The 27857-nt window shown below is 41.1% G+C and overlaps 1 protein-coding gene across 1 annotated transcript; it reads left to right on the top strand.

The window, feature by feature from the left end:
* Window positions 1-59: 59 nt before the first annotated feature.
* Window positions 60-27266, top strand: Pcnx4 (pecanex 4). Its single transcript, XM_048415686.3, has 11 exons — window positions 60-232; window positions 6676-7418; window positions 15961-16140; window positions 16403-16902; window positions 17130-17230; window positions 17341-17460; window positions 20401-20764; window positions 21969-22072; window positions 22462-23489; window positions 24251-24437; window positions 26455-27266. Exons 2-11 carry the CDS (start codon window positions 6721-6723, stop codon window positions 26704-26706), a joined length of 3534 nt encoding a protein of 1177 aa, XP_048271643.3. The 5' UTR covers window positions 60-232; window positions 6676-6720; the 3' UTR covers window positions 26707-27266.
* The last annotated feature ends 591 nt before the right edge of the window (window positions 27267-27857 follow it).

Genomic DNA, 27857 nt, shown 5'->3' with positions numbered 1-27857 from the left:
CGGGGGCGGGGCGAGACTCAGGGCCCCGCCTCCCAGCGCGCGTGCGCACTGCCTCCTGGGAGGCGCGAGCGCCGTTGATGTTAGCCATGGAAACGCGAGCGGTCCTGGAGGCCCCCGGTCAGCTGCTGGTGCCGCCACATCCATCGTCGGGCGGGAGCTCCCAACCGACCTCCCCAGGGAAGATGTGGTCCCGGGACGCCCTCGCGTCGCCTTTCCCCTCGGGCGACTCCAGGTAATGTCCGTCCTAGAGACACCTGGGACTTCGTTACTGCCTTAGTTTCCACGCCTGGGTACTACCCAGTTCTTTCAACTTTTATTACCACAACAAACGCCTTCCGCTTTTTAAATGGAATGGTTGCTCTTTTTAATGTTCAGGGTGAACTGAGTTGATAGAGGTAGTGATCCGGTGTGGTTTTAACTTGATTAGTATTTTGCAGCCCGTGGAGCTGCATTTTTTTCTCTGAGAGGCCTTTGCAAAGCTATGCCCCTTAGGTAGAGTTCACTATTTCTTGGTTTTCTCCATCTCAAACCCTCTTGCCCCAAATTTGTTCATTTTTTGGCCGCCTGGGTAGTATAGCTCGTTTCTCAGGTTTTTCTGTCTCCAGATGTCAAAGACCAGAATTTACTTAAATGATTAAGTAATTTAATTACTTAAATGAGTCCCGTTCCCGTTTGTTCTGTATTAGGCCGCTGAATTATCTGCTCAGTGCCTCTCATTTCCCCCTTACTCATCTTTCACTATTTTTTTTTTCATTAAGTTCCTGCATTTAGAGAGAACATTCACACTTCTGCCCTTCCCATCTACACCCTTTCACCTGTCGTTTCTCCCAGCATCCAGTTCAGATACTGCCATTTCACTAATTAACAGTTTGGGGCCTCCCTACAAGTTTTGCCTGTTCTACCTAGAGAGATGCCTGTTGGTTATTAACTGCTGTGGACAATCTTGAGCAGGGAACTTTTTCCATCTTCCTCTATAGAAGCTTCCTTGAGATACAACTCGTTACATGAAGTATACAACTGTTGGTTTCAAGTATATCGACAGAATTGCACAACCATCACTACAGTCAATTTTGGAACAATTTGATTACCTCCAAAAAAAAAACCTCCTTATATTTTTGGTTTTTTTTTCTCTACTTTCCCTGACATTCCTGTGCACATTAGTTCTACGCAACCACAAGTCTATTTTTTTTGTCTACAGATTTATTCTAGGTGTTTCATATAAACAGAACTTTAAAATATGTGATTCGTATGCATGTTTCTAGCTTCTCTCACCCTAGAGGAGTGTTCAAGTTCACCCATGTCAGAGCTGCATTTCTTCATTATTGTTTGTTATCTTATAAAAGTCTGATATGCAGATGAACTTTTTATTTATCCATTTAGCCACTGATAGACATTGAGGGTTTTTTTTTTTTCCTTTTTAGCCAGTAATAATATACTGTGTAGATTTTGCACATACTTTTGTGCAGGCCTGTTTTCATTTCTCTTGGCTATAATGCCTGGTAGTGGACTAGGTGGGTCACATGTTAATCCCATTGTTTAGCCTTTTGAAAAACTGCCAGATTTCCCCAAGGCATTGTTACCACTTTATATCCCACCAGATGCATTTGAAGGTTTTTAATTAACCTCACCAATACTTTTGTCTTCATTTTTATTTTAGCCAATCAAGGGAATTCAAAGCATCTCATGGTAGGTTTGGTTTGCATTTCCATGTATCAAGCTTCATTTCCTACTCCATCTGGCCCATCACCCAGAAATTGTCAGTTCTTCTCCTTGATTCATCTTTTAAAAGTCAAGTTGTATTTTCATCACTGAATTGGGAGAATTCATTATGTGTTTTAAGTGCAAATCTCTAATTGTAACCTTTTACCTTCTGTAGACTGTTTCCCTTCCCTGATGGTGAGGACTCTTGAATACTCTTTCTCAAGAGTGTTAGGTGCCAGTGCCCTCATACTAGCTTAGGTGTCAGGTTTTACATTTTTACACTTTGCATATTTCTTTCAAGTCCACCATTCAAGAATCCTCAAAGCAAACTTTACTTTTGTTTGACAGTAAGTTAGTATGACTCAAAAACTTAGTTTGCCACTAGTTAACATTGTATCTTAGTTGTCAATATTGTTGGTTCTCGCTTTTCAGTACAGTTATTCCCTGCACTATGTGCGCGTTATACTTACACATTAAATGTTGTGTAAAAGGCTCTTGAAGAGTTTAGAGTTTGTTCATGATGTGGCGTTCAGTTAGGATCCCTAGAGCATATACAGAACGAGACTGGCAGCCGCCGCTGTAGCTCTGCATTCCAGCTGGTGCACTCGATAGTTACACTAAACTATCTCCAAAACAAGCCTACTCTTCACGTCTCTGTACTTTGGGACCTGCTCTACTGGTGGCAGATGACTCTTTTCTAAGAAATGGAGAATTGAGTTGTTTCATGGTTTATGAGTACACTGGTATGGGTCATTTTATTTCTATACTGATCATAAAGTTTTGTTTTGAAAATTAGTAAATGTAGTGATGTTTGAAAAAGTAAAACTTCTGTATATTTTCTTTCAAATTTTATGAAATATATTGTAGGAACATGGATGAGTATTGTATTCATAGAATAATAATGTGACAGATTTTTTAAAAAACTAAATGAAATCCAGACAATTGCCAAAAGTGCTATTTAGGAATTTGTTCTTTGACCTTAGAGAAATGTATGTGCGTTTGCACATGCGCATATTCAAACTATTACTTTTTTGTTGTGTTTTTCTTTGTTCCAAGGAATTTTAGTCACTATCCTATGGTTGATGAGCTGTAGCTTTGGTAACTAGGAAGTCCCTCACAGCAGATTGCCAGTTTGTACCATTCCTTACCCCTGTGGGAACTTTGTGACTCAGATTCCAAACACAGCAATGTCTGGGAGTCTGCTTTGTTGGCTGTGTTTCAAAGTAGCATATGGAGCGAGCATATGGCCCACATCAGTGCTGTGGGGCCATCTTCATCATGGCTTTTGTTTCCTCAGGCGTGAGCTGTATTTATTTGAGCATGCTAGAGGTAGGGGCCATACAAATGTTACCTGTCCTTCCGGGGACCAACCGTCCTTCAGAAGCGTATGCCAGATTGTTTTCAGGGAATGAGGTTAGTTTTGATTATATTTATAAATACTCCAAGTTAGCATTTAGAATATTTCTGCACATAAATGTAATTGGTGGTACCTCAAAAAATATTTTAAATTCTTAAATCTTTTTAAACTTCTATGGTCTAGAATGAAAATTAGAAGTTAACGGGACCTGCTTATTATATACTTTTTGTCATAGTGATCATTAATGAATTGTTAGGAAGTAGACATTAATTTTTAAAATCTTTACAATATTATTTAAAAATATTTCTGATTTAAATCAGTCTTTATGTCTGGCATTGCCTATCAGATTTCATAATTTTTTCTTTGTGTACATCTGCATGCCATATCTCTTTATCTGGTTTCTCATTATGAAGTCTTCGCTTCCCAGATGCGGAAATTAAACTATAGTATAGTTTAAGGAAGGAATTACAGTTGGACTTCTTTGTAGCGTCTTATTCCTGCCATTTCTTGCCCCTAACTGTAATCTCCCTCACATCCAATCCTGTTGCTCTGTTATTTTGGGATAACCTTCTTAGGCAGAGTCTTGCCTGTGCCAAAAATATTATCAATAGCGATCATAACTTATTCCGTAAAGAGAGATACCTTCCATGTTCTAAAACAGGGAACAAGCAGTTTATGAATTTAATATTTTGATTGGAACAAAATACAATGCAAGAAGGCTCAAAAGTGGCAAACTCTGCATTCCTCCCTTAGAACAGGAAGGCATCTTGTTTTTCAGCCTGACCCATCTGAATTAAGCTATGCCATTAACATACTACACGATTCTGCATACTTAGGTACTCTACTGTGTTTGTGTTTCACATGGGTCTTTCCATGTTTCTTTGCCGAATTGAGTATTCTAAAAGGTTCAGAACTACTGGAGGGAAAATGAATGTGGTTGGGTTTCACTGTTCTGTCTCCCTTTCTCCATCTTGTTTCCTGACTTCTCTCACAGGGCAAGAGGAGAGTTTTCTTAACTCCATGGAGAAAACTTAGATACTTCAGACTTTAAAATCCTGACCATCCAATGAAGTTCATTTTCTTGACTAGTGGCATCTGCTATATAGATAACTCATGCTGGCATGTTTACCCTTTCCTCCCTTCTGGGATGATCATGTACATTCTGTGCCATTATACATTAGAATACGCGATCTGCTTTTTAATTTTGATTTTACTGGTAATTATAGTTGAAAGACTGCATGAGTCTCAGAAGAGACTTGGGAGTTTGGATTTTCAAACAGTACTGATACTGTGATAGACTAAGCTATGTCTACAAGCCTGTGGGGACCAGGGAGTAGAATGTGATGGTCCCCAAATGCCCACAGGGAGTGGCACTATCAGGAGGTGTAGCCTTGTTGAAGGAGGTGTGGCCTTGTTGGAAGACATGTGTCGCTGGGGGTGGGCTTTGAAGTTTCAGATAGTCAAGTCAGGTCCAGACAGTGCCACTCTCTTCCTGCGGCTGTCGTAGAACCCCCAGTTCCGCTGCAGCACCATGTCTGCGTGCGCGCTGTTATGCTATCGTCATGATGATAATGGACTAAACCTCTGACCTTTAAGTGAGCCATCCCAATTAAATGTTTTCTTTAATTAATTAAAGAAATATGAATGTGAGGTCTATTCACAGCAACAGAATACTGACAAAGACAGGAATCTTAATACTCTAAGGTTCTTTCTGCACCTTCCCCTCTGTAAAAGCTTATCTGCCTCAGTGACATTGTGTGGCATTCTGGAATAGTCTCCTAGCTTTCTCTTTTCAATGGTTTCCATCACTGCCTAAACTTGGCTGTCCTGGAACTTGCTCTGTTGGACCAGGCTGGTCTCAAACTTAGAGATCCACCAGCCTTTGACTTTAAGTACTGGGATTAAAGGTGTTCACCACAAAGTCCAGCCCTAAACTTTTCTTTAATTCCTCTTCACAAATTGAAAGCTTAGCTATGTGGAATCTTGCTCTAAGGTCACCACTCCCTTCATTCCACTCAGAATCAGGATTTTCTTTAATATTTTTTTACAGTTCCTTGTGCCCCTTTTCTCCTCAAATTGCTTGCTTGCTCAGCTTGCTCCTTTTCATTATAGATCTGTATAAACGTGGCCACTAATAACCAAGCAACACAGTTAATACTAGGCTGTCTGGACGTCTCCTCTGCCAAAACTGTTATTCCATAACTTTTCAGTTTAGCCTCAAGCAGATTTTTTTTTTTTTTGGGACAAGGGCAGAAAGCAGCCAAAATAAAGCTAAAACAATCTCTAGACCACATTTTAATATTCGTCTCTGACACCTCTTGACCATGCCCCTACAGTTCAAATCACCTTCAGCACTGCTAGTAGTAAGTTCCATTAAATCTCCCTTAAAGTGTCCAGTCACTTTTTCTAGTCCAAAGTCCCCAAGTGTTCCATATTCCTCCAAGCAAAAACATAGTCATATTCAGGCCTATCACAGCAATACCCCAGCCCCTGATTTCTTTCTTAGTTATGGTTTCTGCTGCTGTGAAGAAACATAATGACCATAGCAGTTCTAAGGAAAAAATTTCATTGGGACTGACTTACAGGTTCAGAGGTTTAGTCCATTGTCATGGTGGGAAGCATGGTGGCATGTAGGCAGACATGGTCCTGGAGAGATAGCTGGAAGTTCTGTGTCCACATCAACAGGCAGCAGGAAGGAAGAGTGACACTGATCTGGCTTGAGCATCTGAAACCTCAAAGCCCACCCCCAGTGACACACTTCCTCCAGTAAGGCCACACCTACTCTAACAAGGCCACACCTCCTAATAGTGCCACTCCCTCCCTGTGGGCTCCAGGGGCCATTTTCATTCAAACCACTACAGTATCGCTCTGCTGCTCTGTTATCTTGTGAATGTCCCAGGCTGGACTTAGCAAAGGCTGCACTTGGTTCTGCACAGGACTAAGGACAGCTGACTAGAGTTGTAAGAACACGGATATTTATAGTTTATAGAGCATCCTAACTGTGCAACAAACAGGCATTGCCTGACACAGATTAGTTGAATTAGTTTAAAGGCTATTTTAAGGCATTTACGTTTTCTAAACTAACAGGTGATCCATTGAAGTAATATTTTTTTTGCAGATCTAGTATCAGGCTACTGGCTTTGTTGTTTGGTTTTTATTTTTGTTTTACTTTCAGAATAAGCTCTTGAGGACAAGTAAATTTAATCCGCTACACATGGTGCTTAAATTTTTATTGTCTTTGAGTAGAAATAACCAAAGCAGGGCTTCTCTGTGTGGTTATGATAGAAAGTAAATTTCTGTTCTAGAACTCACTCTGTAGACTAGGCTGGTCTTGAACTCAGAAAGATTCACCTGCCTCTGCCTTCGGAGTTCCTGGATTAAAGGCATGTGCCACCACACAGCCCACGAATACAGTTTCTTAGGAAAGCAAGTTAGCATGATTATTTTGGGAAGAAAACAAACTTAGTATCAATTATATTGTAAAGGTTGAGAAGGAATCAGGGTTAGAAATCCTGCCTGTAAAGGAACTAGGGAAGTCCAGTAGAAACATGGCTGTGTTTCCTCCAGGTCTTCAGTATCGTGTTTTTAAACGGTAATTTGTTTTTTCTTCTTCACAGATACTGCTGATTATGAAAAAGATGTGACTTTCAGACCAATCGTGAATGGGAAGTATGAGTCCAGATGTTCCTCTACTAAATGACTACAAACAGGACTTCCTGCTGAAGCGCTTTCCACAGACTGTCCTTGGAGGCCCTCGACTCAAATTAGGCTATTGCGCCCCTCCTTACATATATGTTAATCAGATTGTGCTCTTCCTGATGCCATGGGCCTTAGGTGGAACAGGAACACTTTTGTACCAGCTGGACATCCTGAGAGACTACTCGGCAGCGGCTCTCTCGGGAGGACTGATGGTAATCACCGCATCTGTCATCCAGCTCACGGGTTTATACGCCAAGAACAGGTCTGTGGTGGTCAAAAGGGTGATAACCAGGGACATCCTGGCGGAGGAGGACGAGCACGAGTTTACAAGCTGTGCTGGCACTGAGACCGTGAAGTTTCTGATTCCTGGAAAAAAATACGTCGCCAATACAGTTTTTCATTCTGTTCTTGCTGGGTTGGTGTGTGGTCTTGGAACATGGTATCTGCTCCCAAACAGAATAACCTTGCTGTATGGCAGCCCTGGGGCGACCGCTGCGCTTTTTGTCTTTGGGTGGATAACACTTTGCATAGGAGAATATTCACTGATCGTAAACACGGCCACAGAGACTGCAACATTTCAGACCCAGGATACTTATGAAATCACTCCTCTCATGCGACCACTTTACATTTTTTTCTTTGTTTCGGTGGACCTTGCACACAGGTAAGAACTTACAGCATACTTAATAACTTGCTTTGTTTCTACGTGTACCTGGCAAGAGCACTTTTCTTAGTGTTGAGTCAGCGAATTAAAAGTTAAGACCAAACCATTGGATACTTGGGCTATTTTGATGAGTAATCCTTTAGGAATGATCCCTATAAGATATTCATATTATAGAGAAGTAGCTTAATCTTACTGAAGAGTCAAAACATAGCAAAAATACTTTTTAAGATATATAATTTTGTTGGGCAGTGGTGGTACACACCTTTAATCCCAACTCTAGAGGCAGAGGCAGAGGCAGATAGATCTCTAAATTCAGGTTCATCCTGGTCTACAGAGTGAGTTCCAGGACAACCAGGGCTGTAAAAGGAGACTGCTTTTCCGTTTCCTGTCCACCCAGATCTGAATAATCACACAGAAACTATATTAATTACAACATTATTAGACCGATAGCTTAGGCGTATTCCTAGCTATTTTTTATATCCTAAATTAACCCATTTCTGTTAATCTGTGTATTGTCACGAGGCTGTGGCTTACCAGATAAAGTTCTGGAGTCTTTTTCCTTAGACAACTGGATGGTGTCTCTCTGACTCTGCCTACTCTCTCTATATATATCTGTTTAGATTTCCTGCTTGGCTATAATCTGCCCTGCCATAGGTCAAAAGTAGCTTCTTTATTAACCAATGGTAATAAAGCATATTCACAGCATACAGAGGGAAATCCTACATAAGCTCCTCTTTTCTATCTAAATAAAAAGAAAGGTTTTAATTTTAACATAGTAAAATTACATATAACAAAACTAGTATCAAGCAAGAATTACAGCATTTAGTCTATTTGTATCTGGAAAGTTTCATTTTTAGTGAAACTTTTCATAACAAAGGAAAACTATAACTGTCTTCAACTCCATCAAAGACTCCAGAAGGATATAATATTACCTAAATAAACAAGAAGTACATTGTAAGCAACTCTAGAATTGACATCTTGCTGCCTGGACAGTCACCCAAAGTTCTTCTGTGACACTGGGTCATCCGTGTTCAGCCTACAGGCCCATAGACTTTTCCATAAAACAGGAAATTTGAAAGACTATTTTGCCTATTGGTAGTTTGTCAGTCACTTTCTTCTGTGTCCAGCAGAATGTCTGGCAGACTCTTTCATGAAGCAGGAACTCTGAAGGACTGTCTCATCTCTTTTGGCAAGTTCATTAGTCTTTTTTCTGTGGGTCCTGCATGTTCAGTTCATACAACATGCCATCAAGCAGTCCAGGAAAGAGTAGTTTCTTGCCCAGATGGCTAGCAAACTCCATAAGGAGCCTCTTCAATGCCCATCATCCTCCTGAAGTAATTATTGCTGCCAGAAGCAGACATGTCTCACTGTTGAGAAAAGTCTTAAGTTCTTAAAACCTTTTAATTGCCATATTCTGTAGGTCTTTGAAGTGGTGAAGATTATCTAACTGAAATACATCTCTGCATATCAAGAAAACTAATGTAATTAAGTTTGATTATTATAGATGACTATTAATCTGTATTTTAACTATATATTACATTTTTAAATGAGCTGCACAGCAGAAATACATATACACAGTGTAGCAAATTGACCTTAAATTTGAATCAATAGACCCAAGTCCATACCAATGTAAAGCATTCATCTTTATATCATATCTTTATATCATATCTTTACACACCCCCTTTTTTAGAAAGATTTAACCATTTATATCCAACCCCTTTTAAATGAAAACAAACATTTGTAAATAATCATTTTGGGTTTTGGGCCATAGTTTTCTCCAAACTGCTTCCTACTATTTGTTGGCTGAAATATTTTTAGGAGTTCACAGAAACCTTTTGGGGGATCTTGTTCCATCAAACCACATTAGCCTGGAAGGAATCCACAGGTTCCCATTCTCTGTGGAAACAAAAGCAGAACCTCTTTTCCAAAGCAACATATTCTTAGACCTTTGAAGTCACGATATCTTTGTGTCGTTTAGCTTAGCAACCCCGAGAAACAAGTGTTTCTCTACAGTCAAATAGTTCACAGAAATGCAATAATATGCATAAATTAGACTGTTCTGTGTATATTCCATCTTTATGTGACCTAGTTTTTTAACTCTATTATTTTTTAATTTTATTATCTTTACTCCTTTAATCTATGACTGACTGTACTCTTGTCTATCTTGTCCATACTCTTTTTCCTTTCTCTCCCAAGTCTGCATACATTTTTAAACACACTGTGACCTGTGTAGAGGTTTATTTTTGTCTGAATCTGTCTTTATTGTGTATCTGTAATCATTTTTTGACCAAGAGTGACTTTTTTTAAAAAAATGCTCAGTGGGTATGGTTAGGACCAACTTTATGGCCCTGCCTGTTGACTCCCTCTCATCCAACATGGTGGAGGTGTGTTCACCACCCCTGCTGGCCATGCTCACCGCCCCAGCTCCAGGGATGCAGCAGGTCTATCTATGTCACCATTAAATAGCTAGTAACACACTGCTCACAAACCCCATTTAAGTGGAAGACCTCCCAAAAGGGCCAGAATTCGTGCTGCCAGCATGAACCAGGAAGCCATTACTTAAAGAAGCCCCAGGGTTTTTGCTGCTAATGCTGAGTCAAAAAACCTTCTCTTAAAGAAATTGCACCTCTGCTTACCTCTAGGAAACAGCCCACCTGAGAAAATGCTGCTACCAAGAAGTCGTGCTTAACACTGTTCATGTCTAGAATTCCTTCCAAAACTCTCAGGTTTTATGTAGATGTAGTTGCCCCACATTGGGCACCATTAGTAATGATGTGGGAGTCCCCTCTGTGTGCTGTGAATATGTTTTATTACCATGGGTTAATAAAGAAACTGCTTTGACATATGGCAGGGCAGATTATAGCCCAGCAGGAAATTCGAACCGGGATATATAGAGGAGAGTAGGCAGAGTCCAAGAGATGCCATGCAGCTGCCTAAGGAAAACCTTATCCAGAACCTTATCTGGTAAGCCACAGCCTCGTGGTGATACACAGATTAATAGAAATGGGTTAATTTAAGATGTAAGTGCTAGTTAGGAATGTACCTAAGCTATTGGCCTAACAGTGTTGTAATAATACAGTTTCTGTGTGATTATTCAGGTCTGGGTGAACAGGAAACGGAAAAGCAGTCTCCTTTTACGTAGGGCTGCACAGAGGAAATTCTGTCTTAAATGATACATAATTTTTTGAATACTGTTTCACTTTAAATCAACGTTATACTTTTTAAAAATGTGATTACCTGAGAAAGAAGTGAAACTCTAAAGCAGGGAGGGGATAATTTAAAGTTTATATGCTTACTATTACATAGAGCAAATTTAATGAATAGAAAATTTTTAATTTTTGTAATAATATTAAAATGTACATAAAATGATGGTTTTTTAAAATTCTAGAAGAATGATGAGAACTATTTTAAAGCAAACATAGTTTACAGAACTGCTTGACACCCCTTTTGTCTGTGTTTTCTAGGTCTAGTTTCTGTTTCTGTATATCAAAGCTTCCTCTTTACCAGGTTAGTGGACAGGTAGAAATGTACAGACATGTGATGGAGCACGTTTGTGTGTGAAATTTTTATTTACTAAACTGTGTGATGTCATCTCATGATGAGATGATGATGTTATGAAGCTGGGCTTTGAAAGATCTATGGGAGGGTTTGATCTCTCCATCACATGACAGACATCAGTAACGATCTGCAAGCCAGGAAAGGAGCCCTCTTCCCACCATCACTCTGGCACCCTCATTTGGACTTCCAACTCTTATGAGAAAACACATTTAGGTTGCCCAGTCTGTACTTTGTTGTAGCAGCCCACGCAGACAAAGGTAGTAGAGGGTTGTTATAACAAATTCCTAAACAGGAAATGGAGGTTACATAACTGAGCAGTTGGTAGAAGCTGGAAGATTTGGGATGTGCGGGCTAGAAATTGAGACGTTAAAGCTAATTCTAATGGGATTGCACATGGAAATGGGGTACAAATTGGAAAATCAGAAGAAAAGTAATCCTTCTTTATAAATTGGCAAAGAATTTGGCCAACTACTCATGTTTTCTGGAGGGTAGAACTTGTAAGTGATATAATAGGATATCTGAGAAATGAAGTTTTAAAATAAATGTAAGAAGAAACAATATTCATCCTGACTGCTTGCTTTAAAATACAAAAGGAGAGAGGTGAAGAAAATATTAGTCAGAAAGAAAGAACCAGAACTTGAAATGTGGAAAATTCCCAGACTGTTTCATAACAGATTGTGATGAGAACTAGGGTGAGAGCCGCTGCACCTCCCAGTCAGGCGGTACAGATGGCGTCCCCAGGCGTGGGCGTCCCCAGGCGTGGGCGTCCCCAGACGTGGGCGTCCCCAGACGTGGGCATCCCCAGACGTGGGCAGTTCAAGTTAAAGGGATGAAAACGCGGTAATAAAGGAAAACTACTGGATTAGATTTTGCTGCATTTATTGACAGAGTCATTCCATGTGAATGTGCAGTGTTGGAATAAAGGGAAGAATGATGCCCAGAGTGATTCTGAAATCATCAGGACCAGATAGCCTCTGTCTAGAGCCAGGTGGGCAGGGTGACTCCTCAGAGCCAGGAGAATGATCTCTGCCTGGAGCTATGCAAGTTACAGGGTGTGAGAAGGCGGAGTACAGAACCAGAAAGAACTACCCCCAAGCGAAAGATAATGCAGTTTGTCGTGCTGTATTTGAGCTTCCTTGGGCCCAGTTACCTATTCTTTTTCTCTTTCACCGTTTGGTATTGAGAGTGTCTGTCCTAGCCTGTATCACTTTCCACTGTGGAGAGTACTCAACTTAGCTCTTCAGGTTCCCAGTTGGAATGGAATGGATGGCTTGTACCTTGAGCATCCATCACCCATAGCTAATGTAGGGGGTACATAGACAAGATTGGGCACATTTAGAGTGCTCATTTGGGTGATACCTAGGTGAGGTTTTAGAATTAATGCTGGAAAAAGTTAAGACTTTGGAAACTATTGGGATAAAATTGTATTTTTGTCTGTCAGAAGTCTGAGTTCTCAAACTCAGAACAAATGTCTAACTAAGATGCCTATTTAATAAATCAAAGCAGACTCAACATGGCAGGTACCTGTTACAGAGTCATCCTGGCTGACACACCCCGGCTCTCTACCCTAAACCTCTCCAGCCCCTGAGCTTCTCTGCCCTATATGGGTCAGCCATTTTGGTTCTCTTGGCCTCTTGGCTCCTGGTTCCTCTGTGGCCTCCTCCTCTCTTCCTCTCTTACTCTTCCATCTCCCTGTCTCTCAAGGCCCAGTTTAGTCCGGACCATTCCAGACACCTCTGGCTGTTTATTCCCTCCTATCTACAATAAACCTTATCCTCGATCTTGGAGCACTCAGGTCCTTATTTTTTTCATTCAAGGACCTGCACTGTATCCTGGGCAGATGTGAGATGTAGACCAAGGTGCATTGTACAGCCCTGAGAGTGATGTAGCTAGGAGGAAGGCCTTCGAGGGGACCAGGTCTGAGCATGCAGCTGGTCTGGTCTGATTGAATGTGCCCCGCAGAAGGGATGCAGAGCTGCTCCATCTGCAGTGTGCAGAAGAACTCTTGTTCTCATGGCCGTTGTGATCTTGGGCTTCTGGCATCCTCAACTTTCTCAGATTTTCAAATATAAATTTCTATCATTTTGAGCCACTCAGTCCATTCGTATTGTGTGAGGAGGGACTGAATGAAGTTGACATTTGAAAATATAAGTACAGTTTGTAAGCTGAAATTGGCCTTAGATGTCTTTAACTCTCGGTCTACATTTATAAATCAGGGCAGCATGAGCCCTGTACAGGTCTTCATCTAATCAGACATTTTAGAGGAGCATAAATGGGAAGTTTAGTTGGTTTCTAGCAGCAGCATTTACTAACCAGTTACAATTAAATATTTGGATTTTAAAAGTTAATTATAAAATTGAGTGCATGTATATAACCTTTTTTAAAAATCCAAGTTTATAAGACTCAAACTTTTCAGAATATATTTTTGTTGTTGTTTTATTTTTTGATTTGTGAGACAGAGTCTCAAAGTAATCCTAGCTATCCAGGAACTTGCTATGTAGACCAGACTGGCCTCAAACTTGGAGAAATATTTTTGCCTCTGCCTCTGATAAACCAGCCTGCCTCCATCTTAGGCTTGAAAGCCATCTATAGTAAAGACAAACAAGGTTCATTCCTGTTTGTGAGTAAATCTGTTTCTCAAGGTTTGGGCTATGCTTGTATGTAAAGTTCTGTACACCGTGTTCCAGTAAATGGCAGCCTTATAAATCTCCTGAAATAAAGGTTTTCGTGATTTTGTTCCGCTTATGATCTGCTTCTGGGATCCCCACTTATTTGCCTGCCTAACCCCCCTTTTGGAAACTCCCTACCCCTGAGCTGTAAAATTCTTATCCTTTCCACAGCCAGTGCTGATCTCTTGAACCCCATCTCAGGGAGCAACAGCCTGTATACATAAATAAATCCTTTTAAAATTAATTTGGCCATATTTGGGTTGGTGGGCTTTCTCTTCACATCTATGGAATTAACACCTCCTGAATCAGAATACAAATTTACTGTAAGTTGCTGTCCCATTATTAAATTTCTGAAGTCAGAGACTAATGCATACTGTTATTTTAAATAGCCCTAAGCCATTTCATTGTATTTTCTTAAAACAGCATTATTCATCTATAAGTAGAAGTGCATAAAATATTTCTTACTAAATTCTTGTTGGACTTAGTATACTGTTTCAGTGTTTAAAGGTTTCATAATTGCAAAGGATTTTATCTAACTACGACTAAAACACGAGGCAAAGAAAGCCTGACATTTGTTTTTAAGAATAAAATGACAGTTTAGTGCGGGACAGTTGACCTCTCATTTCAGTTTTAGAAAAATACCTTAGAGATACAAAGGCAGAGTCCGGTTAGAAGGCGTGAAGACACAGCTGGCATGTGTATAAAGTGTGTGCTCTCCCACTCTGGACAGAAACACCCAGCTGTTTCCAGTTTTATCTAAAGAGAGCAAAGAAGGCTGAAGAGATGCAGCCCATAATAACCTTTTCTCTCCTCCCTTCTATGTTGTGATAAGGGTAAATGGCTCTCCATGAATTTTATATTATGGAAAGCAAGTGTTAAATCTGCAATGCTTCCCTTAGAGACAAGATTCATCAGAGGAAATGGTACACATTGATAGGCTCTTAGCCTCTGTGTGGGCAGGGTTTATTTCTTGGCATGTGGATTTTCAGGTGTAAAGAACTTAAAATATTTTTATAGTTATAATCTCAAAACTTTTTTTAATCCTAGGAAATTTCTGTTACGTTATCAGAAACATTAAATATTGTTTTATATAAAGTAATTAGCTATAGTAACCATCTTTAGGAGGTCAAGTTATTTTTGGAGCAGAATAATCAATTCTGCTCTCGGGTGTATTTTGGAGAGGAAAGTTGTCTTAAAAACAGACCAAAACTAGGTGTCCTTTACCACCTGTAGCTGTCATGTGTTGCTTGATTCTTTTTGTTAATTGGGGCGTTTCTTCTCAGAATGGAGTTTATTTTCTTTCAAATTCCACCACCGGAAAGAGGGTCCTCTAACTTAGCACCGCGTATTAACCTTGTGCTTGTTTGCTTCCTACTTAAAACAGTTTGAAAGAAAGACCTAGAGTGTGAAGCCAGGCATGCCCATGAGCGAATATGTGTAGATTATGGCTGTAGTGATAGTTACCGTGTGCTCGCTGCATTCAGACTTAGAAACCCTGTAAGTGGAAGTCTGGCCACGTCTGTGATTCTCTCAGCTCAGGTGTTCGAGTGCAGTCCTGCTGTACGTCTGGGTCTCGGGTTTGTCTCCTGACTCCATGAGTCCTGTCACCTGATTAGCCCCTTAGTGTTTGATCAGGTTTATTCTGAAATATTAACAGTAGGTTGAGAATGGTTTCCCATGTTTTAAATTTTTATTAAACAATTTAAATCTGTTTTGTTATGTTTAACTCCCAAATATTTTCCTGAGTATCAATTTCCTCATTTTAAGAGGGGCCCTGCCCCTGCCCTGAGGAGACTGTATTATACAGCTACGTCTTAAACCCATAACATTACTGGTCTAAAACAGAAGAGTATTATCAGTGCTCGGTAAGCTCCCGGTGACTCTCATAACCTAAGCTGCTCACTGCTGTTATCTGTAGTGACTTCAAAGTCTGAGGCCTTCGAGAGGGACAGTGGCAGAGCGAAGAGAAGGGACCTGCCAGTGAGTGCATGTTCCTACAGCTTCAGCTCTCCAGAGTTACAGTTACGCAGTCTACAGAATCACTGGTAGGATTTCAGCTAACGTAGAAATGTGTTCCAGCCTCGTGTACCGTTTTTAAAATCTGTGCATTCAGTGTTACTGATGACTGCATTAGTTTCTTTCTTTGCGTATTTCAGTCCACCCATCTGTAAAGCCTGTGCACAGCAGAGGTGATTGCCGCTTTAGGACGCAGCTATCTGGGAGTAGGGCCTTTCCTGGACGCTTGATTTGTGATATGTGCTATTTGTGGATCGATTTGTACTTTGTATGATTTAAGTATTTTCTCTGTCTTACAGGTTTATTGTCAATACACCAGCTCTAGAGCAAATGAATCAGATTTTGCACATCTTGTTTGTGTTACTACCTTTCCTGTGGGCTCTTGGGACTCTGCCGCCCCCTGACGCGCTTTTCTTTTGGACCGTGGAGCAGGTTTTAGAGTTTGGTCTCGGAGGCTCACCCATGTCAACTCATCTACGGTAAGTTGTTTTGAGTTTTGTTTGAAGTTTGATGTAACTTCTGTTTTCACTTTCTCATTTATTTATTGTGGTGTGGGGAGGTGAGTGCCCATGGCTACCATGGCACTTGTGGGAGTCAGTTTGCTCCTTTCATCGTGTGGCTCTACAGATGGAGCTCAGGTCAGCGGCAGCAAGTACCCTTACCCATGAGCCATCCTGCGCGTCTGATGTCAATTCTTAGTAACAGATTCCTTTCAAGTAAATCTGCCTTCTTTCCCTCCAGGTTATTGGTAATGTTCTTCGTCTCTGCCGGAACGCCCATTGTGTCCTACTTCATCCCCAGCACCGTGGGTGTCGTTCTTTTCATGACTGGACTTGGGTTCTTACTGAGTCTTAATCTAAGTGACCTGAGTTTGGCCTTCAGGCACAGAATGGGAAGCAGTCGTGAGGCTTGCCCAGGCAGCTGTGGATCTGGGTTCGGGAGGAAGGAATGCCTTCTGGGCGTGGCTATGCTGGGCGTGGCTATGCTGGAGGCGGGACTGCTGCATCACTATGCTGGCTTCTCACCCATTTCCAAAAGCAGCGCTCAGTCCATCCTGGGCTATGTTTTGATGGCGCTACTTTCAATACTGTGGATACTGAAAGAAACTCAGAGCATCTACGTCTTTGGAATTTTCCGAAACCCTTTCTATCCAAAGGATGTACAAGCTGTGTCTTTATTCTTCAAAAAACAAAAGAAGCTCCTGAAGGTTGGGGTTGTCAGATGGATCTTGCTAACTCTAGGTAGGAGTTACAGTCTGCTGACTCTTACAAACGGTAGTCAGGAAAGAACCCTCATGTGTATGTAGCATGCCTAATGCTCTTTATGTTTCATTTTCGTTGTTGCTTTTGTGCATTAGTTTGTCTGTTCATTGCTTAAATGTACTCCTGAAAGCTATTTACCAAGATAAACTGTGGCAGGAGATTCTGCAGTAATCAAACTCGCCTCCATTTTGTCTGTTTTGCTCCAGTGTCGCCCTTGGCTATGGTGGCCTTCCTCGCACTGGACAGCTCCTTACACGAGCTACACTCTGTGTCTGTCTCCGTGGGATTCAGCAGGGCCTTCAGAACGGTAATCCCAGTATGCCTTGCATGGGGCTGAGTGTAATGGTGGTTTTTATAAACAGTTTGCTTAGATTAGCGAATTCTACCTGAGAAAAGTGGATCGTTTATTTTCTGTAGGTGTGGCAGAACACAGAAAATGCTTTGCTAGAGGCTGCGATTGTATCGGCAGTGCGCGCGGTGTCCGACACAGACTGCTGGTGGAACAGGAGCCTCAATACGGGAACCAGGCTGCTATTGGTAAGTATCGAGAGGTTGTTTGTTTGTTTACACACAATAAAACTCATACATTCGAGGGCTTTTTATTCAGTGGTATATATTCAGAGTAGTGCAGCCATGATTGCAATCTAACTTTTAAATATTCCAAATGTTTCCATTAGCGGCCATTCTCCATCCTGCCCTTCCTATCATCTGTATCAGTTCCAGATCCAGCCACCACGTCCCTATTTTTCTCTGTATAGATTTGCACCTTCTGGGTGAATAACCTGAATTGTGTCATAGGATGTGTGGTCCTCTACCTGTTTCCTTCAGCTTTTAGCATGCTCTCAGGGTTCACTCCTATAGCATGTACAGGTACTTCTTTGTGGTCAAGTAAATTCCAGTGTGTCCATGTACCATGTTTGTTTCATATACCCATCAGATGATAGATATTTAGGTTTTTGTTTTTCACCATTGACAGGAATATTACTGTGAGCATTTGTATGCATATTTTTGTACAGATGTGTTTTTATTACTAATGGAGATAGGTATCCATGGAGATAGGGTGGATGAATGGTTGGATGGATGGATGGATGGATGGATGGATGGATGGATGGATGGATGGATACGCAGAAATCTGGTCATCCACGTTTCACACTTCAGGCTCCTGGCACATTGCTTTCCATTCTGACTCTACTATTTTGGAAATACACTATTAACAGTATGTGAGGTTTTCCCAGCTGCTCCACATTTTCACCAACACTTGTTACCTGCTATTATTATTATGACCATACTCATGGTGTAAAGTGCCATCTTTCAGTGATTGTATTTGTTGTTGTTTTGTTTTATGTTGGGAAACAGGAAAATGTTCACTTGAAGAGAAAAAGCAGGCATTTCATAAGGAACCTGTTCAGCCTTCATTAATATGTCAGTCTTCTATCAGTCAGCATTCTGCATAGATGTTCTCGGTCTTAGAAAGTGCCCTTCATGACTCAGCAAGTGTTCTTATCATGAAGGGGCTGGAGTTTATCAAATATTTCTTCTGTGTTTCTTTATGTAGTGTGATGTGTTGAGTTTTGATTGCTAAACCAGCTTTAGATTCCTAAATGGCCATGTAGTCCAACCCTTTTAATCTGTTGGGGTAGTAATGAGTTGGCTAATACCAATTATCTGTGTTCTCAAGATGTGTGTCTACGCCATGTGTATGCATGTATGTGTGGCTACCTTTCCTTATGAGGGTGTCTGGTTTACATATCAGGACCATATAAAATGAATTTAAAAGTATTGCATTCACTTATGTTTTGGGGAAGAGCTGGTAAAAAAAAATTGGTAGTGATCCTTACTAATGTTTTATAATATCCAGTAAATATTAATATTTAAATGTTTTATAGTTGATAGTATTTTATAATATTGAAAGCATCCAAAACTTAGCTGTTCTGTGTGAATAGTTGGGGGAGCCATTGTTTTCAGTTGTGTGCCCACTGGCAAGTTCCTCAGGCTCCAGTGGAGAGTTCCAAACTCAGTGTCATACAGATGCCCCAGATGAAACTCAGGTAACAAAACCAAAAGTTGTGAATGTGGGGTAAAGATTTGTAGGGAAGAACTGGGGCTGATGGCATGGGAGGAGTTAAGAGAGGATTGCAGGAATGTAATCAGAATGCATTTGTACATATATAAAATTATCAAAAAGAAAAAATAGCAGTAACTCAAAATACCACTTAGCTGAATACATAATATTGAGTCATAAATTTTAATAATTGCACTACATTTTAGAAATGAAATATCTCTAACTAGCAAACCTATATTTCAAATATAAAATACTACTTTAGTCTTAGTTAATTCAGGTAGTCTAATTCAACCTTTTATTGTCAATCTAGTCTTTTTTTTTCTTCAGTTAGCATCAATAAGTATGTTTTCCTATAGTTTATCCTAGTCACATAATTTAATGGCTTGGGAAAAATTGTTTACCCATAAGATTTAAGTGATGTAGTATAACTTAGTTTTGTTGTTATTGTTATATTTTGGTTTGGTTTTGTTTGGAGAGGGGTTGGGTTTTTGAGAAGAGTTTCTCTATAGCTTTGGAGCCTGTCCTGAAACTAGCTCTTGTTGCCCAGGCTGGCCTTTAACTCACAGAGATCCGCCTGCCTCTACCTCCCCAGTGCTGGGATTAAAGGAGTGCACCACCACTGCCTGGCTTTTTTTAAGACCAAACTTGGGTTGACTACTAGCCTCCTTGGTGAAGTGATGAGTTTGCATGAAAGATCCCAAGCCTGCACAGAACCAGCTAGTGCCAGCAGGTTAGTCTGTCTGCCTAACCTCTCAAAAGGTGGAAGCCAGGAGAGGCAGGAGTTCAAGATCATCTTCAACTGCATAGTAAGTTTGAGGCCAGCCTGGACTCAAAAAAAGTCCTGCCTCAAAAAAAGGAAGTAAAAAAGATAAAACTTATTGTGATGTTTTGAAGGAAAGTGGTCCCATAGGGAGTGGCACTATTAGGTGTGGTCTTGTTGGAGTAGGTGTGGCTTTGTTGGAGGATGTGTCATTAGGGGTGGACTTTGAGGTCTCAGATGCTCAAGTCAGGCCCAGTGTCTCACTCTCTTCCTGCTGCCTACCAGTCTGGATGTAGAACTCTTGACTCCTTCTCCAGCACCATGTCTGCCTGCGCTTCTCACCATGATGATAATGAACTAAACCTCTGAACCTGTAAGCCAGCTCCAATGAAATGTTTTTTGTTTTGTTTTGTTTTTATAAGAGTTACCATGGTCATGGTATCGCTTCACGGCAGTAGGAACCCTAAGACACAAATGCAGTTTCTTATTTATTAATTTTGAGGTTGCACAAAATTATAACAAGGAATGGCTTGCTAGGACTGTTCCCTCAAAATACTGAGCCAGTAATCTAATTATTATGTGTTTTTACTCATGTGATTTTTGAAAATTCATAAGGCATTTGCTAAGCCAAATAATAATTTTTATTTATCCACAGATTGGTATCATGCGGGACCGTTTGCTTCAGTTCCTCACTAAATTGCAGTTTGCAATGACGGTGCTTCTGGCATCGTGGACAGAGAAAACACAGCACAGGAGAGCAGCCAGCACTCTGTGTGTCCTCAACACTGTGTTCGCGCCCTTTGTGTTGGCTGTCATCGTCCTTTCAGCACTGCTGTCTGCTCCTCTGCTGCCCCTCTTCACCCTGCCTGTTTTCTTGGTGGGGTTTCCTCGCCCAGTTCAGAGCTGGCCAGAAGCAGTGGGCAGCACAGCTTGTGTGTGCACAGACACGGTGTTCTACCACCAGATGATCCCCAGCTTGACCGCAGCACTGCAGGGTGCAATGGCAGCGGGAAGTTTGGGTGAGTGGTGGGCTGTGCTCAGAAAATTCTTACTGATATATTTGAGGTACCCCCCCCAAAAAAAAGAAGAACAAAAAGCAAAAATTCCTTTTGATCCAACCATAAAACAGGTTCTAGTACTTTGATGTATAGGCAGAGACTAAATATCAAATAGAATTATATCACTGCTGCTTATTTGGAGGTAAAATTATAAAATAAAAATACTTAGGGAAAAATTCATTAGGGTGATTTGACAGCTTAAAAGGAAAACATTTGCTTAAATTAACTCAGATGACAGGCTCACCGCTGAAGCCTAGAAATACCTTTCTGCTTATAATTTCCACCAGCTTATGAATTTCTGTCAGACGGATGCTGTAGGGTCCATCCGTAGAAGGAAGCCAGCTGCTTGTGTGAGTCGCCCTGCCTCATACATCCCAGTACGAGACCTGTCAAGGAAAGCAGGTGTGCTGTTTGCACGAACGGTGAAACAGTGGGAGGTCCTCACTCTCCAGCTGCCACTCAGAGTCTGCAAAGCAGATTTTCCGGAGGATGGCAGCCAGCCCTGCTGAGCTTACTCATCAGTCCCACGGCTGAATGAGGAGACTTACAAAATCCAGGTCCCACAGCTGCTGCTTCTAATAGCAAAGACACGGAAGTACCTGAACTGTTTCTCAGCCAGGAAAGGAATACTTAGATTCGGCGGTATTCATACAGTGAATTCCAGCAGCTGTGGATGAACTGGAGCTGGTTGCAGTCAGCATGAATAAGTCTCGGAGGACTGTGCTGAAAGAGAACCTTGGCTTTAAAAATAGCCATACATCACAAATGATGTAAATTATGCAACCATCTCAAAACTATAAAACACTGTTCTAGTTTATCTTTCAGATCAGTGTGAAATTGGCTGGTATAATTTTCATACTTTCCCTAATATACCTGATGTATGTCTAGCATTTTATTCCATAGTTTCCACCTGGTCATATTTCTGACAAGCATATCCTAAGTTTTTCTGTATTGTCACCTATGTGTTGTCTATTCTGAGTGTTCCTTAAGAGTTAGACACCTCATGATAGGCAGTGGGTTCTCCTTTCTATTCTTGACCTAGTGATGGACAAAGTCATTGAAAATAGGGGTCTAGATATTTAATTTTAAATGTTCATAGAAAAAAATAAAACAAGCTCAGAGAGTTATTTCTTACTTTCCCCCTCCATTTTCTAATTTCTTTTAGGTCTCCTCCTCCCTGGCTCTCATTACTTGGGCCGTTTTGAGGATCGTCTGATATGGATAATGGTCCTAGAACGTGGCTATCCTTACTGCTGTGTTAATGTGAAGGTCAGTAACACTTGAACCTTCCCCGGTGGTTTTTATGGGGCATATGTACAATTTTCCCTGTTATGTACACATCAAACAATTACTTAGCCTGGAAGAAGCGGCTCTTAGCGGATGAAAACTCCTGATGATTTCCAAAGGTATTTTCAATAAGCACATGCTAATTGCATACTAAAGCGTGGTAACAAAGCCAACATTCTTTTCTAGTCTTTTTTGAAATTTATTATTATTTTGTGATGTGTATGGGTATTTCTCCTGCATGTGTGCTCACATGCATGCCTGATGCTTACAGAGGTCAGAAGAGGGCATCAGATCCCCTGGAAACCAGAGTTCCATTGCACTCCCTGGGTGAGAGACAGTTGTGAACCCAACTGCTTCTCTTTCCTCTTTAGGGCTTAGAATTGCAGGAAACATCCTGCCACACTGCTGAAGCCCAGAGAGTGGACGAAGTGTTCGGAAGTGCTTTTCAGCAAGAAGGCCCTCAGATGTGTTCCGTTAATGAGCACTTGGGCAATGTCTTGACCCCGTGTACTGTTCTGCCTGTGAAGCTGTACTCTGATGCCAGGAGTGTCCTATCTGGCATCATTGATTCTCATGAAAACTTGAAGGAATTCAAAGATGACCTTGTTAAAGTGCTCGTGTGGGTACTTATTCAGTACTGTGCTAAAAGGCCCAGCACGCAGGAGAAGAGTCACCAAACTGAAAAGACCAGCAGAGCCTCACCAGTGGTCCTGCCTGCCTTGAACACTTCACCATGCCCAAAATCCCTGGAAGACTCAGACAGTTTAAATTCAGACACTTTCCATGACTGGTCTGATGATAATATTTTTGATGATGAACCAACTATCAAAAACAGAAAAGAAGAACTTCAACTTAAAGATCTAGCAGGTACAAATTTGCCTATTCCAGGGTCAGTAGACTCCCAGGGTGCAGATGCTAATTCTGCAAGCACAGGTCCCAAAAATGATCTTTACAGGACGGTTTTACTGGGCTTCCCTGCTGTCGACAGGGGCCAGCGAGAAGACGTGGCGTACATCCCTTTCGTGGAGTTCAGTTGTTCGCAGTCGCACTTGCTGAGTTTACCTGAAGAATGGAGATCTAACTGTACACCACACTCCAGAATAAGGGAGGCAAGCCCCTTGTTTCCAGAAGACTGGTATCAGTTTGTTTTAAGGCAGTTGGAGTGTTTTCACTCAGAAAAGTCAAGTGTGCTGGAAGACATCGCAAAGGATAAAGCTCTAAAGGCCTTGTATGTCCATACAGTGATGGCGTGCTATATTGGTCTCTTTGGAATAGACAACGTGGCACCTAGTCCCGGACAGATAGTAAGAGTCTACAATGGAGGCTTACCCTGCTCTGGCGCCTTGGATTGGCTCTCAGAAAAGCCAGAACTGTTCCAGCTAGTTCGGAAAGCATTCAGGTAACTCACTTCGATTACACACAAGTTGTTCCTTTTATAGTATGATTGAGTTGGAAACAGTTTAATTTCTACATTTCTGATTTTGTGTAGAGGATTTTTTTTTTTTGAGACAGGGTTCCTCCATGTAGCCCTAACTCACTCTATAGACCAGGCTGGCCTTGATCCACCTGCCTCTGGCTCCTGAGTGTTGGGATTAAAAGGTGTGTGCCACCACCACCCAGGTGGGTAGAGGATTTTTTTAAATACGACTCCTTGCACTCCCTGGATGTCTTCATTTCAGCTGGTTGCATTTCTCCCTCATTTTGTTTGTTTGGGGTTTTGTTGTTGTTGTTTTTGATTGTTTGTTTCTCTTAGCATTAAGGATGGAACCTGCATATCCTGCCTCCACCTCCAGAGTGCTAGTGTTATAGGCCTAGCTTACATGGTGCTGAGGATCAAACCGAGGTTTTGTTGTTGCTAGGGAAGTACACAGCAGCTGAGCTCTGCCTCCAGCCCCGTGACCCTCAGTTTTTATCTGAAATGGATGATTTCATCTTGGGAGAGACTGGCTGTTGAGACATGATCCCAGACTGGCCTGGAGCTCATTCTGGAGAGCCAGGGATGATGATCTGGTCACCGTGCTCCCACCTCTTCCGTACAACGAGTGTTGGCTTAACATGGGATGCTTTCACTTTAGAGTCTTAAAAATAGTCAACAAATAGCTTTCCTCTTTAAAGTGTACTGTAAAATATTCTGAAATTGTTTGGGTTTCCATTTTCTAGGTACACACTGAAACTAATGGTTGATAAAGCAAGTTTGGGTCCAATAGAAGACTTTAAAGAACTGACCAACTATCTCCGAGAATACGAGAGGGACTGGTACATTGGTTTGGTGTCTGAAGAGCAGTGGAAGGAAGCAGTTCTAGGAGAAAAGCCGTGCTTGTTTTCCCTGGGGTATGAGTCCAGTATGGTAAGTCATTTTCATGAATAAACCTTACTGTTGGGAAAACATAGAGTGTTTGAACTGATAAATGCCGTGACATTCCAGCTGTTGATAATGTTAATGAAAGTTGCAATGCGTTCATAATTATGACTGTATATTCCGGTAGTGTAATCTAGAATAGCTGGTTCATTTCCTTTTGCCAGCCAAATAGGGGGCTATTGAAAATATTGTGTAATTACTGTACAACAGCTGATCAATAAGACAGCTGGTGTGTGTGATCTGCCATAGCATAGTTGATAAAATACTTTGTGGTTTTTTTATGCCCAGTTCAAGTGTAAGAATTACCACTTTAGTTCTAACCCCAAGAAGAGAAGTTAGTTTGTGGGTGGCAAATTACTTCTTTTGCTGACATATATGCTTCATTTGAATCACACCCAACCATTGATAGTTCAGAGCTTCTTCAAATAGAGGACTTTTAAAAATACTTAGTCTTGTTCTTATTACATTTTAAAGTACCTTTATTGAACACAATATGAAAAAATGAATGTTATGAGCCTATTTGGGGTTTTAGGTCTGTCTAGCACTATGGCAAGAATAAAAGTAGTTCAGTGTATATTTTGCCAACAAAAATGATTTTTAAAAATTACCTTGAAAGGTTATAACCCCAAGGCATATAGCAAATAAGGAAACATTAGTTTAGAAAACTACTGAAAACCATTATTAATGAATAGCAAGAGGCCAGCATTTGAAGCTCATCCTGTTGCCTCCTTTCTCATTGAGATGGAAACTCCATTAGACTGGCACAGCCAAGAACACAGGGCTCACCCTCCTCCTCTGCTCCCAGTTAAAGGGGAAGTTTTTCTGGAGGCTAGGACTTCAGTGTGCTTAATCTCTTTCCCACTGTAACTGCTGAGGCCGAATTCCAGACACAGTCAGGAAATGGGTTTCTTTCCACCCAGCCCTTCTCACAGAAGGCTTCATCTTAGACATGCTGCTCCCAAGAATTTGGGCTTTGCCCCTGCTTGCCTATTCACTTGATAGAGGTGGTACATTGAAAGAGCTGAGCTGAAAAGACCTGTAGTTCCTTGTGCCTAAATAAATAAATAAATATCAAGTGACAGCTGGGAACGCAGTGTTTATTCTTGAGGCCATGAGAACTGTTCTCAGATTAACTGTGGTAGTGACTGTGCTCTGTGATGCCCAAGGGCCCTCGGATTATAAATTAACATTTGAGATGAGCGAAGCATGCCGAAATCGAATTACATCTCACTAAAATTTAATGAAATGGAGCCTGGCTGAACAATTGTCCACTGTGATGATTAATCTTGATTGTCAGCTCAATAGGCAACAGAATCACTGTGGAAACAAACTTCTGGGCATGTTCCTGCTGCCAAGACATCCTTCAGCTTTAGCCAGAACAAACCTTCCTGTCTTTTCTTTTCTTTTGGTTTTTTGAAACAATGTTTCTCTATGTAGCCTGACTATCCTGGAACTTACTCTGTAAACCAGGCTAGTCTCTATCTCAAGATATCTATCTGCTTCTACCCCGAGTGCTGGGATTAAAGGTGTAAAGTTTGTTTGTGTATTTTATTCATATGAGTGCACTATTTCCATGAATGCTTTCAGGACAGAAGAAGGCACCAGATCTCATTATAGATGGTTGTGAGCCACCAAGTGTTTGCTGGGAATTGAACACAAGACCTCTGTAAGAACAGCCAAGTGCTCTTAACCACTGAGCCATCTCCCCAGCCCCAACTCTTCCTTTCTTAAATTGTTTTTTATCCAGTATTTATTTAGTCATGTCAATGAGAAAATAACAGATCTATCCACTAACATTTACAGTTGTGTCATGCCAAGGCCACAAAAGACTAAGTAACTGGAATTTTGTTGTCGTGGTAATAAAGTAACATTTTTCTTCTCATGTTTATTTAGAGAGCTAAGAAAATGGGCGATTCTTGATTCAAAAACTAAGCAACTCCTGTGCATGTTCTGTGGTGGGTAGCTTTGCTGTGTGTTTGTTAACCTTCCCTCCCTGCACTTGCAGGGTGTTTACACTGCGAGGGTCCTGGTACTTCAGGAGCTCCCGGTCCACATCGGGAAGCTGAATGCTGAGGCTGTTCGAGGTCAGTGGGCCAATCTTTCATGGGAACTGCTTTATGCCACCAACGATGATGAGGAGCGCTACAGTATCCAAGCCCACCCACTCCTTTTGAGGAACCTCACCGTGCAAGCCGCTGACCCTCCCTTGGGATATCCAATTTTCTCTTCAAAACCTCTCCCTATACATTTGTGTTAGTCCATTTTTACATCGAAAGGCGAGGGCATCCGAGGAGGCACTAGTTGAACAGAACAAGTCTAAGTTCTGTCACTTCTGTAGACTTCCTTCTTGCCCCAAGGATGCCTGCAGGAAAACTAAGGTCTGTAAAGCTGATTCTCCGCTGTCTGGATGACTCCAGCAGCAGCCCTCTGACCTGACATGGCAGAGGTAGTTGGCCAATATTTGTGCTGTATGAGTTCTGATAGGTTTTGGTAGCTAAAGACATTTGTACAAGATTAGATTTTTTTTTTATTGCTTTGCTAAAAGTCTGGAAAGTAATTAGTCTTTTTTAAAAGTCAACAGGTTTATACTTACATATTTGAAAGACATTCATATCAGTGTTTTTAAATAATAATGAATCTTTTTAATGGTTAATATAACATGTACATATATTTATTTGAAATGTAGTTAAATTTTAGTATTTTTAAATACTGTTTTAACATTTAACGTGGCATGAATAGTCCCATACTATGTATTCATTTTTCATATACTTCAATTTGAAAACTCTAAGCACTTGAAATAAAATATGACCAGTAAAATCTTGTTCTTTGTGTTGGGAGAGGGGTACACATGTGTGTAGGTGCCTACACATGCTTGTGGAGGTCAGAGGTCAACCGTAGGCAGTATCTCTCTCGGGGATTTGCTGAATTGGCTAGGTTGGCCAGTCAGTGATCCCCGTCTATGTCTACCTCGCCAGCAGTGGGGTTAAGAAGTCAATGCCACCATGCCTGGATTTTTTTCGTGGGTATTGGACATCAAACTCATGTCATTGTGTTTGGATAACAAGCATTTCACCAACTGAAATACCATACCAGCCTCTCCCAAATATCTTTATTCTATGGAAGTAAACAGTGCTCTTCATTCACCCCAGATGATCTCACAACCAGAGGCCATCCCATTGTTCTGACTCCTTACACAATTCTTGCAATTGATTTACCCAGTATAGCAGCCCACTCCTACAAAGTCAGCTAGGGTTTTTGGATAGGATCCTCAAGGCCAAAAGAAAGTCAGATGAAAGAAACCGAAGACAGGACAGAATTGGAAGGTCTGTCTGGTCATGTCAAGCAGTCAAACAGCCCAGAGTTTATTTCAGAACTTGCTTATATATGAAGGAAGAACAAAGCACAGCA

Source organism: Myodes glareolus, chromosome 11 (genome assembly GCF_982192425.1).
Source record: "Myodes glareolus chromosome 11, mMyoGla1.1, whole genome shotgun sequence".
In the NCBI taxonomy this organism is placed as follows: Eukaryota; Metazoa; Chordata; class Mammalia; order Rodentia; family Cricetidae; genus Myodes; species Myodes glareolus.
Note: the sequence above shows the minus strand (reverse complement) of the source record. Positions and strands in the feature narration are given on the sequence as shown.

Bases quoted from the DNA above. Each gene is read 5' to 3' on its own strand.
- Pcnx4 (XM_048415686.3), top strand. From the start codon at position 6,721: ATGGGAAGTATGAGTCCAGATGTTCCTCTACTAAATGACTACAAACAG. The intron at 16,903-17,129 runs GTAGGAGTTACA...GTTTTGCTCCAG, and splicing joins ATGGATCTTGCTAACTCTAG to TGTCGCCCTTGGCTATGGTG. The intron at 23,490-24,250 runs GTAACTCACTTC...TCCATTTTCTAG, and splicing joins CTAGTTCGGAAAGCATTCAG to GTACACACTGAAACTAATGG.